Source organism: Myotis lucifugus, unplaced genomic scaffold, assembly GCF_000147115.1.
Source record: "Myotis lucifugus unplaced genomic scaffold, Myoluc2.0 scaffold_195, whole genome shotgun sequence".
NCBI classification, from domain to species: Eukaryota; Metazoa; Chordata; class Mammalia; order Chiroptera; family Vespertilionidae; genus Myotis; species Myotis lucifugus.
This window is the reverse complement of record NW_005871243.1, coordinates 2,454,857-2,470,788: the sequence shown is the minus strand read 5'-3', so window position 1 is coordinate 2,470,788 and position 15,932 is coordinate 2,454,857. Positions and strand designations below refer to the sequence as shown.

The 15,932-nt window shown below is 53.4% G+C and overlaps 1 protein-coding gene across 2 annotated transcripts in view; it reads right to left on the bottom strand.

Annotated features, from left to right (window-relative positions):
• Positions 1–5,491: 5,491 nt before the first annotated feature.
• Positions 5,492–15,932, bottom strand: part of CDCP1 (CUB domain containing protein 1) — a 32,744-nt gene continuing 22,303 nt past the window's right edge. Inside the window, exons 4-9 of one of the 2 annotated variants that reach the window (XM_014462959.2) lie at positions 15,313–15,681; positions 12,204–12,425; positions 10,603–10,983; positions 8,708–9,070; positions 8,251–8,338; positions 5,492–7,647 (exon numbers count right to left, since the gene is read on the bottom strand). In XM_014462959.2, the coding sequence (XP_014318445.1) occupies positions 7,218–7,647; positions 8,251–8,338; positions 8,708–9,070; positions 10,603–10,983; positions 12,204–12,425; positions 15,313–15,681 (1,853 nt within the window). In that variant the 3' untranslated portion in view covers positions 5,492–7,217. Of the gene's footprint in view, positions 7,651–8,250; positions 8,339–8,707; positions 9,071–10,602; positions 10,984–12,203; positions 12,426–15,312; positions 15,682–15,932 lie in introns of both variants that reach the window. The other variant, XM_006097125.3, reaches the window with a different exon arrangement.

The window sequence follows — 15,932 nt, the reverse complement described above, 5'->3', positions numbered from 1 at the left end:
CATTCTTAGTGTACAGAGGATCAGTTTTGACAAATGTTTACCCCCAACAGAACCTACCACCTCCATCATGACATAGAACATTTCCATCACCCAGAAAGTTCCCTCACGTCCTTACGTGGCCAGTCCTCAACAGACTGGGTCTTCAGTAGACATCCCTTAGCATTCCAGTGTCTGACTTTTCTGGGGACACAGAGGATGACACAACATCCAGGTATCTGCATTCAGAGGGCTTACACGCTAGTGCTGGAGGGCAAGCAGGTCTTCAGCTAGCACAGCCCCAGTTTAAGGAACTTGGCCTCTGCTACTGGATGCAGAGACAAGACTCTCTCTAAACCTTTGGGGGATGCCCCACATGGGGGCGTCCTTCATCCCTCAGTGTCCGCAGTCCTTCCCTGAGCCGGTCTTGGTTGTCTCCCCTCCCTCCAATCCTTTCTTTGGAACAGATTGGCCTTCCAACAGGATGGGGAAGTCCCTGCTGTGTCTCCTGCAGCCGACCGCCAATGACGTCTTCTTCTGCCCCATTCCTTCCTGGCAACAGTGCGGGGAGCCCATCAGGAGCTCTGAGTGGGTGACCGTGAGGAGCAGAATTGCTGAGCGCTTCAGAATCATGTTGTTCTCTTTCTCTTGAAGGCGGTAGCTTGTTTTAGAAAAAACACTTAGCCCGCAAGGCTTATTTATTTTTCTGAAGATCATCATCTATAGTAAAAGTATACCCAGTGGGGAAAATGATGGTAGACTAAGAGGGCAAAGTTAAGACACAAAACTGGCTCATGTCCTCCAAGCAGTAAAACCATATTCTCTTTTCTGTGGGACAGAGCGCATTTGCATCTCTACCTGACAAAATCATTTGCAACTTGTCAATTTTCTACAAAAGAACATGTATCCTGACCGCGTCTAGTTCCCCGTCAATGGTAAGCCCACCATAGGTCTCATTTCCCTCGAGCTCCGACTGAGCTGGAAGGGAGCTTGTTAGACGATGCTCTGGGAGACTCGGAAAGGACAGCAGCTGTCTTTTTGCCTGACTTTCAGGTTTTGGATCATCTCTCTTAACGGATTGATCGTACTCTTGCAAAATACCAACCAACCCTGATCGGACGAAAGGGCCAGGGGCCAGTGGAGCTGTTGCTGCTGATGGGACTGTTGTCATAGGATTCCTCTCTCTCCCGAGGCTTCTCAGTACAGTCTGATGGACGAGGTATTTCTTGCAGCTCCCTCTTTGGTGTTATCAAGTGACAAAATCAGTACAATTTAGTACTGAGTTTGATGTCCTTTACTCAAGGGAAAACAATCCATGGACTGGGGAGTGTAGTGGTTCACTAGCAGCAGAGGACTCTTCCTGAGGGATTCAGGGCAGGAACGAGTTTTCCAGAGTGTTTTGGACAGGTTCAAGCCTTGGACTGAGGAGAGGGCACAGTCCTCTCATGGCCACGTTCAAGTCCCAGCTTGGAGGGCAGAGCCCTCCCAGCACAATTATAGCCAACAGCTATAGTTGTAAGCTTGAACCTATGGTCCGAACACGTGGCCCCACATGCCTGAGTGATGTGGGAGTGATAGAGTTCAGGTGCATGTAGTTGAGTAGGATTGAAACCCACGAGAATGTTATAAACATCTTGATCACGCCCCTACTTTGCCTCGTGGCATCTGCTATAAAATAAAGACACAGCTTGTGGGCACTGGCGCGGTCTCTCCATCAGAGAAGCAGCGTCTCACCGAGACCCGGCTTTCATTCTCTTGTCTGTCTTTTCTCAATCCTTCACGGCCCCCACTCAGGGTCACTGAACCAGGCTGAGCTGGCATGGCACATAAGGCGCCCTGGGGCTGAGTATGCCATGGCCGTGCCTGCTCGCCACACGGAGTGTTGGAGAGGCCCGTGGAAACAGGGCATGTTGGCTAGGAGGTGGGGGTTTCCTTATAGGGCGAGCAGGTCCTGTTCTCTGGGGTAAGGTGAGCTAGCTAACGCTGAGTTGGAGGATTATGATGGGGGTATGCTAGGTTTCCTCAACAATGAGGCGTTTCCCGTAAGTGCAGGCTGACTTAGGTTTAGATCTGTGACGTGGGCCGAGCCACAGGGGCGGCCTCCCTTTTGTGGGTCCCAATGAGTGTCTTTCTGAAAAGGAAAGACCCATTGCTCCAGAATGCTCAGCTTCCCGGGAAATTGGGGCTCTTAGAATCAAAAGACTGATTCATTCTCCTTTGGCAACTTTAGATTTTTTTGACTCATTGGTGGTTTTCCTTATAGGAGAAGCTTCTAAGCAAAAGAGGGGGAACAGGCCTGATTGAGTCATAGTAATCCCTACACAAAGGTCCCAGCGAAGGCTGCCCTAAAGCTCTGGGGGCCTGTGCCGTCGGGAGCACGAAATACCGAGTGAAAGATCCGCAGCCACGGCAACATCTCATCAGGCGGCTGGAGTTGGCCCCATCAGCCTGCCAGCCTTAGGCAGAAGTCACACATTCTTCGTGTTTCTTGATTTAAATGAAAAGAAGGAAGATAAATCCTGCTGTACTATTCTCAGGCGTTTGGGGGGGGGGTTATAAGGACCAACTCAATTTAGAATTTGTTGAGTTGGTACGTGCCAGGCACAATGCTGCCTGTGGGACCAACTGAGATATTTGTCTTGCAACTCAAAAGAAAAGGTATAACCCGGCGGGTGTGGCTCAGTGGTTGAGGGTCGACCTAGGAACCAGGAGGTCACGGTTCAATTCCAGGTCAGAGCACATGCCCAGGTTGCGGGCTTGATCCCCAGTGCGGGGCGTGCAGGAGGCAGCCGATCAATGATTCTCTCTCATCACTGATGTTTCTATCTTTCCCTCTCCCTTCCTCTCTGAAATCAATAAAAATATATTTTAAAAAATAAAATAAAGAGAAGGTATATTAGGTGACAATTATTAAGATCAAAGACTCATGACAATTAGCCTGCAGGCTGGCCCTGGGTGGCTGCAGCCCCCAGGGGTGTGGGTGGGGGAGCAGTGCTGGTAGAGGGTTGAAGGGCTGTCCTGAGGTGGAAGGTGGGGAAAGAGACTTAACCCAGAAATAGCAAAGGATTCCGCCTCTGCCTTCTGCTCAGCCTGCAAACCAGCTCCCAACAGGCTACGGGTGGCCCTGCAGGTGGCTGGCAGCCAAGCAATTAGTGCCGTGTGAAAAGAAAGGATTGTGAATAGAATTGGCCCCTGCTGGTCTCCCGAGACCCAGGGAGCCAGCTCAGGTCCAAAGTCCCCGCTGAGTCCAAGTTCCAGGCCCAGTGGCTCCTCCACTCACCCCCAAGGGGCTGTAGACATGGATTACGGCTAAAAATATATCTCCCCCTCCAATTACAAAACAACCATAAAATGATTTTCTGAGTAGCCCTTCCCACTGGCAGGCATTTCTCCCCGAGCTCCAGGGAGCAGCCGGACCCCCTCACCACCCCAGTCCCTAGGATTAGGGTCCTGGAGCAGCCGGACCCCCTCACCACCCCAGCCCCTAGGATTAGGGTCCGAGCACAGTCCGGTCCCTTTGTTACTGGCAAGGGGACCGGTGGGTGCGGATCAGGCCTGCTTATGGCCAGCAGGTGGTGTGTGGTGTGACCTTGTACAGGAGAGAGCTCACAATGCGAATCCAGGTGACTTTGAGAGTTCAGTTTATTAAAGCTGGGGACGGTGAAGCAAGGAAGGGCTTAGGATAGAAGCAGCCACAGGAGCGAGATGAGGCTGCTTTGGCTCATGGGAAGCCAGAGAAAAGGGGCCTTGGGGTCAGGTTCATGGGTTTAGCCTGGGACGAGCTGCTGCCGCCCATTGCTCCCTGGTTGCAAGTCTCCTGGGACCCTCAGAGTTTAGGAGATGCCGCCTGTGGGGAAAGATGAGGGGGAAGGGAAAGGCAGGAGCTTGGAAACCACACTGTGGGGTTTGCCTTTATAAATCCGTTTTGTTCTCTTCAGACCACAAACCTTGACTCCAATAAATGCACTTTGTTCCTTATTACTGTTTCGGTTAACACTTTCCTCCCAGGCTGGGGAAGAGGCTGTAGGGGCTCCACCTTGTAACTCACGGGATGGGCCAGAGGCAAGGAGGGGGCCAGCGGGGCTGAGGTGGAGGCTCACACCTCTGAAGCCCCAAAGTAGCCGGGGACCCCCAAACAGAGCAGCTGGCCCTGGGGCGGGGAGCTGTTTGCTTGGCTCAGGGTACTTTGATGTGACATGGTTGGACAGAAAGGAAACCACGCAGGTATAAAGTATGACCCCTCTTCTTGGGGGCAGGAGTCCCTCAGAGGCATGGCCTGAAGGCTGGAGGAGCTGGGGGGAGGGCTGGGCAGCACACACTCCTGACCTGGGGAGGAGCTGCCTCCACAAAGCCCAGAGGTGGCACAGGTGGGGGTACCTGGGGATGTGAGTGGGAAACCCTCCAGGCAGTGAAAATGTGCGGCTGGCACCCAGGTAGCTATCAGCCAGGACGTGTAGCGTTAGTGGAACCCCATGGGGCAGTGAGCAGAGATAAAAGGCCAGAAGCCCAAAGACTGAAGCTTGGGGATCAAGTACAGGATCCGGGACAAGGGGCAGTAAGAGGGGGGATGTGGCCCAGAGGCGAACATGGTCAGTGCTGTCCAAGGCCTTAGACACCGGGCTCTGATCTTCCCAGCCCCGCTGTAGTGTACTAAAGGCGGCTGCAGCCCAGCGGTGTGGCTCAATGGTTGAGGGTCGACCTATGAACCAGGAGGTCACGGTTAGATTCCCGTCAGGGCACATGCCCATGTTGTGGGCTTGATCCCCAGTGTGGGGTGTGCAGGAGGCAGCCAATCAATGATTCTCTCATCATTGATGTTTCTCTCTCTCTCTCTCTCTCTCTCCCTCTCTGAAATCAATAAAAATACTTAAAAATTAATTTTAAAGAAAGGCAGCTGAGCTGCAAATTCTTTCACCCCTCTCCCACCGAGATGTGGCAGCTTTGCTTCCTCCCATTAAGTCTGGGCGGACCGACTGATGCGCCCACAGACTAAAGACCCCCATAGACTAAATACCAGCAGCTCCGACTCCCTAAAGCTGAGAACACTCACTCTTAGAAGCCAGCCACCCCGCTGTGAAGCCCCTTAATGCGGTCCAGGGATGAGGAACCTTAACTCACATCACATTCATGAGCTGAGGTTTGGGTGGTCATACAGCAACATCCATCCTCCTCTCCCAGGGCCTGGTGGGTGGCGGGGCCCACCTGGAGCTCCCCTCTCCCACCACCCTCCCTTTACTTCTGCTCTGGTGGCTGGTGACCTGCACTGGGCTTACAGCTCAAGTGCAGTTAGCACCGAGGGTGGCCCCAGGCCTCTATGGGGGTCAGGTTTGGGGAGTGGCCACGCAGAGCGGCTCACCGTGGCCTCAACAAGAACAGGACAGGACAAGCTCTGGCCTCTGAGTGACCCACAGGCAGCCACAGCCCAGCTTCCTGTACTGGCATCTGCTGAGCCCATGTGAGCCTGCCCCAGGGAACCAGGGACCAACAGCCAAAGCATTTAAACAACCTGATGCCCTTTTGTTGTTATTGTTCATTTGTTTATTTAAAAAAGTGTAGGAAATACAATGCTACTTAAAAAGTTATCTATAACAAATAAATTATTCCCAGTTAAGCATTGGGGTTTAAGGAGCCGGAAGTACATCGGGTGGGACCCTCCCAGGAGGCGTATCTTCAGAATATGTGAGGTCCACCTGAGGTCTCGGAAGACAGCGAGTTGGCCTGCATTGTGGCGCTCTCCGTTAGAAGGAAATGGCCAAGGGGGCCCCCTTGTCATTCAAGGGGATGTGTGTGATGACAGCCACACCAAAGATGGCCAGCCACACTTTGGGGCAGAAGGCAGAGCACTAACTCAGCGAACCAGGAGGGAAGGGAAGGTAGGGAATCGAGGCCAGGGCTCCACTGGTGATTTTAAACAACGATGCGATTTCAGTGGAGGGAAGGAAGCCACAGCTTTGCTCCGGCCTTTCATGACAGGGATTGTCAGCATCTCAGGTTGGGAGGCCCAGGCCGGGGGGTTGGAGGGGAGGACATGGGGGACAGGGGACTGCGCAGGAGCCAGCCTTTCAGAAGAGAAAGGTGCCACAGGCTGAGTAGCGCTGAGGGCACAATGAAACACACACACACACGCACACACACAAAACAAACTCTTCCTTTTGGAAAGAGTTCAAGAGGCCTTAGAATGCACACCACTAGGGAGATTACAAAACTCCTTTTCATGGAGGCAAAGTAGCACATGAACAAGTCCAGCTGCCACTTGAACAAGTCCAAGGTGAATTCACTGAACTCGAGGAAGTGTACTCATTTTTTCAAAGGAGGTTTTGCCCCAGGAGTATTGAACCTGGGACTGTGCTGACAAGCCGTAGCACACTGTGTCCTCCCAGGTATGGGCAGGGGCCCGCAAAGGCAGGCACCCACAGGAGCCTGGCTGGCAATGACAGTAAATGAGGGGTGTGGCCTGTGAGTAAGAAACCTTTCCTGAAACACACGCCAGCCTCGAGGCCTGTCTTCTCATTTGATAGGAGACACAGGTCCCAAATGTTTCCTTTCATTATGAGAGAAGCAACTGTGGGGGGAAGCTGATCAATAGAAACAGACAATGAGCCTCAGTGTGGGAGGTGACAGGGAGTGGGGGAACTGTGGTGAGCTGGTAGACCAGATGCCCCAGCTAGAGTGGAGCTGTTTTTCAACGTGGCTATTCCCGAGTGAGAATGTGAGGCCCTGCTCCGTCAGATCTAGGGATCTGGATTGTTATGTAAACATTTTATCATTTTTAAATGTTAATAATCAATTCCAAAAAAGATTCTGTTGGCTAAACAAAGCACACCCATGGGCTGACTTGTTTTGTAGTCTCTCCTGCAGTGTCAGGATGGTGTGTAGGCAGAAGAATGCCCCCACTTCGCCCCCCCCCCCCACGCCTCACAGAGAGGTCCAAACCCCAATCTGGGGCTTGTTGCAACCCTGTCCTGGGGTGGCTCACACTTCTCTCTCATTACGGGCTGGTTTCTAACGCAACCTGAGTTTAGAAGGACATGAGCCATGATGACTGTATCCAGACCAGAATTCATCATTTTCAACGTCTTCATCGTCGGAATGAGTCCGCTTGGAAATCAGAAGTTGGTGGTGTCCAGGAAAACCTCCTGCTGTTCCTTCCATACAATTCCTCTTCTTTGGGATTTCTGGTGAGCACCCTACAGGGCGTCTCAGCGCCCTGCTTTATGCAAAGTCTTTGGGATGGGTCCAAGTTATTCCCCAGTCTCCGCTGGCTCGTGGGCACCCAGCAAGGGAATGTCTGTGTTCCCGTCACTTCCGTTCCGCTTGCTGGGATGGGAGAAGGTGTACGGTTCACTGTCAGACTCAGGATTGAAGTCAGGGGATGACTCCTTTGTGGTCAACTTTACAGTTGGGACCTTGGAATATGGGAGGAGGAAGGGGGGAGGGCAGTCCTCTGTGGGGCCCTGGAAGGGCTGGTAGGTGTCCACCTCGGGCTGGACGAAGGACCCGTTGGAATCCTGCAGCAGATGCCCGTACACCATGGTGTCATCGATGACGGCGTACACGTGGGCATCATGGTCCTTTTGTACGTTCGGAAACTTTTTTGGCTGCATCGGTATCTGGGTATTGATGTTGCCATTGTAGATACCTACGGCTGGGCCCTTGTTCATCTTCTTTTTCCTACTGAGAGAGGGAGCAAGACAGAAGTCAGGAAGACAACGGTCTTAGATGTGCACCATTTCCCTTCCCTGCTGGAACTCAGATCCCTGCACCCCCTGGGCTGCGGGAGAAGAGACTGTGTCTCCCCCACGTTCCACAAATCGCTTAGTCTTTGAACCTGAAACTACTGTTCTCAGTGAATATTTAAAAGGACCAGCTTCTGTCTCTAGCTCAGGTGATGGAGGGAGGGGGTTTGCAGGGCTGGAGTGGCGGGGCCCATGTGGCCATTACCCCGCCGAGATCACCCCCGCAATGCTCACAGTCTAATGGGCCCAGGGGACTTGTGCTGAGGTGGCTGCATAAAAACTGCAGGCTCATATATCACCACACCTGTATTTTGGCTTTTTGTCCTGTCTCTCTCCCCGCCCCCGCGCACCCCCCCCCCACCCTCCCCTAGGTATGGGATATTCTTCCCCTCTAAGTATACTTCATATCTGGCAATATGATTTAACATTGATCTTTGGGAGGGAAATTGGAAGCAAGCAAAAAGGTCCATAATTAGTGAGAGGTCACTGTGATCTAAGGGGCCGTCAGATCGGCTGAAGATGGAGAAATTCCACCTACTTCTTTTTCACAAGGCAAATGATGAGTGCAAGGGCACACAGCAGCAAGGCGCCGCCTCCCACCACGGCAATGAGGATGACAGTCATGTCTATGAGCAGAGACACAGAGGAGGGGAGACGTGTGGGGTTAGGTCTGTGATGGACTTGAGTACATGGCCTCCAAAGATGACCACCACCCATTCCTTAGCCCCCTGTACCCACATGCTGACCACGGATGCATACGTCCAGCTCAGATCAGAACTGCCCAGCCACCATCTGAGCAATAATAATGGCTGTTTTTAAGCCACTGAGTCCCGGGGTGTTTTGTTACGCAGCATTACTGATGCAATAGCTGACGGATACACAGACAGCCAGGACTCAAAGCTATGTTTTCTGACTCACCTCCCAGGCTTGCTCCTTCCCCCCTCAGCTACCAATTTACACCATTACCATCCCTGAAAAACCTCGAAGGCCCTTACCTAGCGTTCTCCGGGTAAGCGACACCTGGAAGATCAGGTCCAACTGCTTGCCCCTCACAGGGCTACAGTTGGAGATGTTGACCCAGAAGTTGTGATGGTGGGAGCTGGACTTGGGGAGCACCTCCTCCAGGCTGAAGATCTGCTCGGGCTTGGTCCGCTGCTCCTGGATGATCAAGAACGCGCGCCCCGTCTGGCACACCAGGCCAGTCCGCTCCTTCAGGAAGGTCAGGTAGGCCACCTGGTCGCTGGGCACGCTGATGTTCCAGGACACCGAGGCCAGGGACGGCAGGCCCCGCTCCCAGTTAGGGGTCATCAGGTAGACCTTGCTTTTCATATCCGGGGTCACCGTGAAAATACCTTCCTCTGCAGGAGAGGGAAGAGAAGGAACACAGACGTTTCCATCGGAAGGGAGAGAAGAAGTCGCGGCGGCAGAGAAGATGGTAGAGTGTCGTGACCAGAGCTGTCCGACAGGGCATTCTGTTCTCATCTGCACCGTCCACGGGAGTAGCCACAGCCACACGTGTTTGCTGAAGACCTTACACGTGCTCGGTGTGACCGAGGAACCACATTTCAAGCTTTCTTTACTATTAATTTACATTGAAGTTGCCACAGGTGACCCATGGCTACTGTATGGGTCAGCACAAGATTAGAGTCTCAGTCAAATCAAAAAGCAAAAAACAGGCCAGTTTGCCAAACTGGTGGTTATCTCGGCTTCCTTTCAGGAATGCCCTCAGCATCGCTAACATTCACCTGTGCCCCACGGTGGGAGGGTATATACCGATTTCTGTTTCTGAGATTAAAACCTCAAGTCCTGACCCAGCTGGATGGCTCAGTTGGTTGGAGCTCTGTCCCGTATACCAAAAAGGCTGTGGGTTCCATTCCCTGTCTGGGCACGGGCCTAGGTTGTGGATTCGATCCCCAATGGGGGCCTGTGCGACAGGCAACCAGTCGCTGTTTCTCTCTCACATCAATGTTTCTCTCTCCCTTCCACTCCCTCTAAAAATCAGTAACAAAAGAAACGAACGAACAAAAATCCCATCAGGTCCTCAGAAGATTTCTGGAATTGCAAAGCAGACAGTGCCTCTGACACATCAACTCATCTAGTCCTGACCCCCGGGGAGATGACCCCGCACCGATGAGTGTGTTACTTTCACAAACTCCCCAGGAGGAGTTTCTCTGATGATCTTAAAGATCTCCAGCAACCCAGATGGACCTTAATCTTAGGGCCACAGGTTCTTCTTCCTCACACTCATGCCTGAGAACAAAAGTGTGAAGCAAACCTCGGAGAAAGCCCTTGGTCAATATTCCAATTGCCTTTCACGTTGGGCAATCTGTGATGGTGACTGTGACTTTTAAAATCAGCCATGAAGAGTTCTAGAGCCACCCTCATGACCGACGGAGACCTCATTTCCTGCCTGGGACACAGAAGCTCACCGTCCTCTCCCAGGAAAACGGGACCCGGGAGTTCTAGATCCTTCTCTCTCCCAGCATGCCTTTCCGGCGCTCTCCATGCTGCATTCCAAATTCTCAAATCAGAATCATAAAAATGCCCGCATCTGGGTTTTTAGGTTACCACCTTAAACATCCAGGACTTGGGACTATGTGGTTAGTTCTAACTTATGCTCTGCCCGCTTCCAAGAAAGACTCGAATCTGATGATATGTTTTGCCGCCATCAACCACCACCTCCCCTGTCACAGGGCCTTGGAATTTTCCACTCCAGGTTAACGGTGGAGTCAGGATCAGGACGCAAATGTCTGGTGTGAGGACCAGCCCCCTCAGCTATTTGTCCTCTTCAATTTGACAACTGGAGTAAGACGATCACAAAAGCAAAATAGAGGAATGCCCGCGTGGGAAAGGCCTGGAGACGGAAGAAGGTGAAAGACGATGCTCTTACCTTTGAAGTAGGGTATGAAGGTCGCGGTCAGGGCCTGCCTGGAGAGCTCCTGCTGGAAGCTGAGGGAGTAGGTGCGCAGGGTCACCAAGACGTTCTGCTTCACCTGGATCTGCTCGATGGAGCCTCCGGCGCAGAAGGAGCCGAAGTAGAGGTCCTGGCCCGGGCTAGCGCCGGCCACCAGGTAGCCGAAGCTGCTGTTGCAGAACCGCTCCTGCGTGTGCTGCTGCAGCTTCTGGGCCGGCACCAGTGCCAGGCTGAGCCTGTCCTTGGGCACCAGCAGCTTCCAGGAGAAGTCGTGCAGCTGCACGGGCAGCTGGAGGATGTCCCTGGGCACCTGGAGGGAGTAGGACCTCCTGTGGCAGTATTGGTGGTTCGTGCAGCCTGGAAAAGAGGGGCTCATGGTACCCAGGCCGGGAGGAGACAGGAAGAGCATCCTCCCAGCTCTCAAGTTGGCCCCAGGCTTCCTGGCTTTTCCCTTTGGTCCTTCCTCCCGCGCTGTCCCCCACTCTGGCTCCTGATGCTCCCTTTCTAGCTCCCCGTGCTGCTCTCTCACACTCTTCCTAACCTGGCAGACCAACTTTCTGGGGAGTTTTTAGGGTTGAACTTTCTCTTCTTGTTTGTCAGGTTGTCACCTCTGTGTCTCAGGTGCTAAGTGCCAGGTGGGCAGGGCACAGGTCTCCCCACCCAGGCCTGTTGCCCAGTGTCCCCGTCTACGGGAGGCAGTTCTGTGCAGTGGTGACAGCAGGGCGTGGAGCTGGGGGTCTCAGCTGGCATTCCAGCTCTGACACTTCCTACGGGGTGGCCCCGGCTCCTGCACCCGCAGAGACTCTGCGAGCATCCACGCCAGAGATCACAGGGGCCCCGCAGGGAGGTGACTATGGGTCTGGCTGCCCCACCTTCATCACACATTTACTACGTGACTAGCACATGGCCAGCCCTGCTAGGGGCTAAAGGGATAAAATGCAATAGCTCTAGCCGGTTTGGCTCAGAGGAAAGAGCGTCTGAAGGGTCACAGGTTCGATTCCGGCCCAGTTGTAGGCTCGATCCCCATCCCCAGTTGTGGGGCACGTGTGGGAGGCAGCCAATAGATGTGTTTCTCTCTCACATCGATGCTTCTGTCTGTCTCTACCCTTTCCTTCCACTCTCTTTAAAAGTCCATGGAAAAAAATATCCTCAGGTGAGGATTAATAACAACAAAAAAGAGACAAACCAAGACTCAAGACTTGGAGTCTCATGTGGGAGACCGCAAGCGGGCAGTGAGCATGGAAGCAGGGGGCGCGCAGGGGGAGAGGACGGGGAAGGCCACAACTAGGAGGAGGGTTCCACAGGGGGAGTCTGAGGAGATGTGAGCATGGACAGGGGTCACACACGGCCCTTCTGAAGGGTTGCACGTTCCAGCGGAGGCGGCTGCTCCCAGGGGAGGCAGGCCTCCACCTCCTGGTTCGCTTCCTGGTGGCCCTTGCTCGCCCGGCACCGTGGGGGACATTTCTGGTCATACTATTTACACCCTGCCCCCTGGACCCCACCAAGAAGACAGGGCAGGATGCAGAGAGATGCCCGCGGCCCTGGAGGAGGGGGGAGCGCCCCGACCACGGGCGTACTTATGGTTTTCTCGACGTTCATCCACAGGCGCGTCAGGTCGTCGCAGAGGAACGAGATCCTGTGCTTGGAGCCATGGGCCAGGGTGAGGTTGGTGCTGCAGGTCCGAGACTCCAGACACACAAAGCAGCCGGGGACGAAGCGGCGGCTCAGCTTCACGGGCCTCGGCTCGATGGTGACCGACATGGCTTGCTCCTTACTCAAGTCAATCTCGTAGGTTACATCTGGAACCACACACACAAGACAGGCGTCAGCGGCCGCCCGGTGAAATGGGCAAAGATTCACACAAAACCTCTCATGCCCGGGGAATGTGGGAAACGCTTTTTATCATTCAGGCAGCATCACAGTAAGTCGAAAAGAAATTTAAGAAGAGAAAGCGTGGACCGCATTTCTACCACATTCCTTTACCCATTCTCCTGTTGATGGAGATGTAGGCCGTTTCCCGTTTTTGATTTTTCTAAGCGTGCTGGACCTATGCCTTTGCACGACTGTGAGTGGATGCACCGTGCCACTTCTTGGGTAAACACCGAGGAGTGAAGTGTCTGGGTCGGAAGTAGGAAGGCACGGGTTTAACTCTGGAAGCGACAACCAGATGGTTCTAGGCGGCTGCAACGTTTGGCACTCCCGACAGCACTCTGACCCTCGGCGGGTGCCCCAGCCTTTGTTAGTTTAGCCGTTCCTGTGGGTGGGCGGTGGGAAACGGTACAGTGGTGTGACGGTTACATCTCCTTCGAGCATTACTATATAATAATCAGGTGGGCAGAAATGAGACCCCTGGCAGTTGAGCTGAAACAGTGCAGTTTGTTGAGAAAAAAGCATCCTGATTCTGGGGCAAGACAGGACTTCCATGGCGGGAGTGTCAGCAACGCACTGCTTTCCACATTCTCATTTGCAGATGCATTCCATTCGTTAGTCACTTAACGTGTCCTCTCTTCTCAAGATAACTGGAGGGGCGGGGCAGACACAGCACATGGCCTTGCTGCCTAAGGAATGTCCTCATGCGAGGCGTCAGCAGACAGAGTGGGTGGAAATGTGCAGAGATGGGGCGTTTTAGATGGAAACGTCACCTTTTAACACTCACCAATCTGAGGAAAGACAAGACGTATTGTGACTGTGTCTTCTGTGTATTTTGACAAGTGGCCTTGTCCCACCCTCACAAAAAGGAGGGCGGGGAGGTGTGGCTGTCAATTGACAGCTGGAAGGGGAGGCGCCGGAGAGGCTGAAACCACCGGCTCAGGGTGTCTCGGGTCACAGAGGGCAGACCCGTGATCTGAATCTGGTTTCCCACCACAGAAGACTCTCATCCTCTTTCTACAACACTGTGGGTCAGGCCCCAACTGGGTGCCAAGGGGCATTCCTAAGGCAGCCTCTTGAGTGCACCCTACAGCACCCTACAGATGTTTATCGGCCCTATAAACACAAACAGCGCCCTAGCCAGTTTCCTCAGTGGTTAGAGTGTCAGCCCACGGACTGAAGGGTCGTGGTTTCGATTCCGTTCAAGGACATGCACCTGGGTTGTAGGCTGGATCCCTGGCCCGGCTGGGGAGGCAACCAATCGATGTGTCTCTCTCACAAACAGAAACAGCGTGCCACTCCCCACTCCCACGCAGTTTTTCCGCCTGGCTCTGCCTACTTCCCAGAAATAAGTAAGAAAAACAAGCTGAGCGTCAGCCCTCTGGACAGAACCCATCCTCAGCAGCTAAGAAATGCCCGGCCCACCTGCCACAACTCACTCCTTCACAGATTCTAGTTCACAGATGAGCCCCAACCACGCTGGCCTCCTCTTGTACATTATCTCAAAATCCACACCACAACCCTCGGGACCAGGACTCAGGTGCGGCAGGCGAGGGGCCCAGGGCTCAGGATGCACCATTTAAGGAGGCACTCGCTCTTGGGGGCTGACCTGTACTTACGCCTCTATCACAGGGAGCCCCTCGGAGTGGGCGCCTCCTTAAACGTGGCATCCTGAGCACTTCACCTCACTCTCGTCCTGGCCCCGACTTCCCTTCTTTAGTTTCGAGGCGTCTGAGTAATTGTGTGTGGGATGAAGATAACCTCATGCTCACCCACCTACCTGGGGCTCAGTGTGGCTCACAGCACGGGCGCTGGGTGCTGAGCTCGCTCGGCTCCTGGCCAGCTGTGTGATGTGAGCCTCGTTCCACAACTTGTCTGAACCTTCTGGTTCCTCATCAGTAGATGAAGGTAATTCCTGCCGCCCCTACTGGGTTGTCATAAGGATTAGCTGGGACATATAAGCGGCGTGCTTAATGCAGTGTGGAGCGCTCAACGGCGTTAGCGATCATTATCATTGCTGCCGGTGTGGGGACAGAGACTCCCAGTGTAGGGTCAAGACGTGCTGTCTAGAGGGTAACCTTCCAATGCCTTAATTAAAAACAACTCTGCCCTAACCGGTTTGGCTCAGTGGATAGAGCGTTGGCCTGCGGACTCAAGGGTCCCAGGTTCGATTCCGGTCAAGGGCATGTACCTTGGTTGCGGGCACATCCCCAGTGGGGAGTGTGCAGGAGTCAGCTGATCGGTGTTTCTCTCTCATTGATGTTTCTAACTCTCTATCCCACTCCCTTCCTCTCTGTAAAAAATCAATGGAATATATTTTTTAAAAAAAAACACACCACACAAACAAAAAAACAACTCAACAGCCCTGGCTGGTGTGCTCACTGGTTAGAGCACTGGCCCATGTACTGAGGGGTCTGGGGTTTGATTCCCAGCCCTGGTTGGGGTGCATGCGGGAGGCAACCATTCAATTTGTCTCTCACATCAATGTCTCTCTCTCTCTCTCTCTCTCTCCCTGGCCCCTCCTTCCCTCCCACTCTCTCTAAAAACAAAGCAATAGAAAAAATATTGAGTAAGGATTAACAAAACAATAACAACAACAGAAATAACCTGGCACCCTGAATGTAAGTTTGTGTGTTGGATTCTTACTGTGTTTCAATGGCTGGGCATGCCATGCCTTCACCACTAAGCCTGCCTCGCTGCCTAGCAACATACTTCCTGCGACTCTTCCAGGGTCCAAAGGTCCAGAAGCCACAGCTGAGAAACAGGAAGGAAAGAAGGTGTTGGAGGAGGAGGAGAAAGGAAGGTGGGCTCACTCACTGCTTTCATTGTGTGGACACTGGACCAAAACCTCAAACTTCAGCCGGAGGATCCCCGGATTTTGGGCATCTTGGTCACATCCTTGCAGAGAGAGGTTGAAGTTCCCAGCCATGTTCCCGGGCTGCTTGTCCGCCAGCCTGAACACCTCGGGGTTGGTGGTGGAGCCCGGGATGTAGTACTCAACCCGCTCCTCCTTCTTCGCGCAGTTGGAGTTGTTGAACTGGAGGAAGGAGACGCTGGCCCGCAGGGGCGCAGGGATGACGAACTGCCACGTCATGAGCTCGTCCTCGGGGAAGCTGAACGGGTAGTTGGCAGACATCAGGGTTGCTGAGCCTTCACCCTCAAACTTAGATTCGATGAAGCACAGTCCTATTGGGAGGGGAAACCCAAACAAGGCGATTAGATCCTGCCCTGACTGTCCACAGCTTAGGGCAGGGGAAGGAGGTTCTCAGTTCCTGAGCCGTGGGTCGGGATACGGTGTGAGGAGGAGACATCAGTGGTGTGCAAGTCTATGTTTAACAACTGACTCGGCGGGGGAGGGGGAGGGAGTTCTGATATGTAGGGCCTGCCCATTTCCTTGGTGTAAATTTCCCACCAGAGCTGATTTCAAGCTACCAATG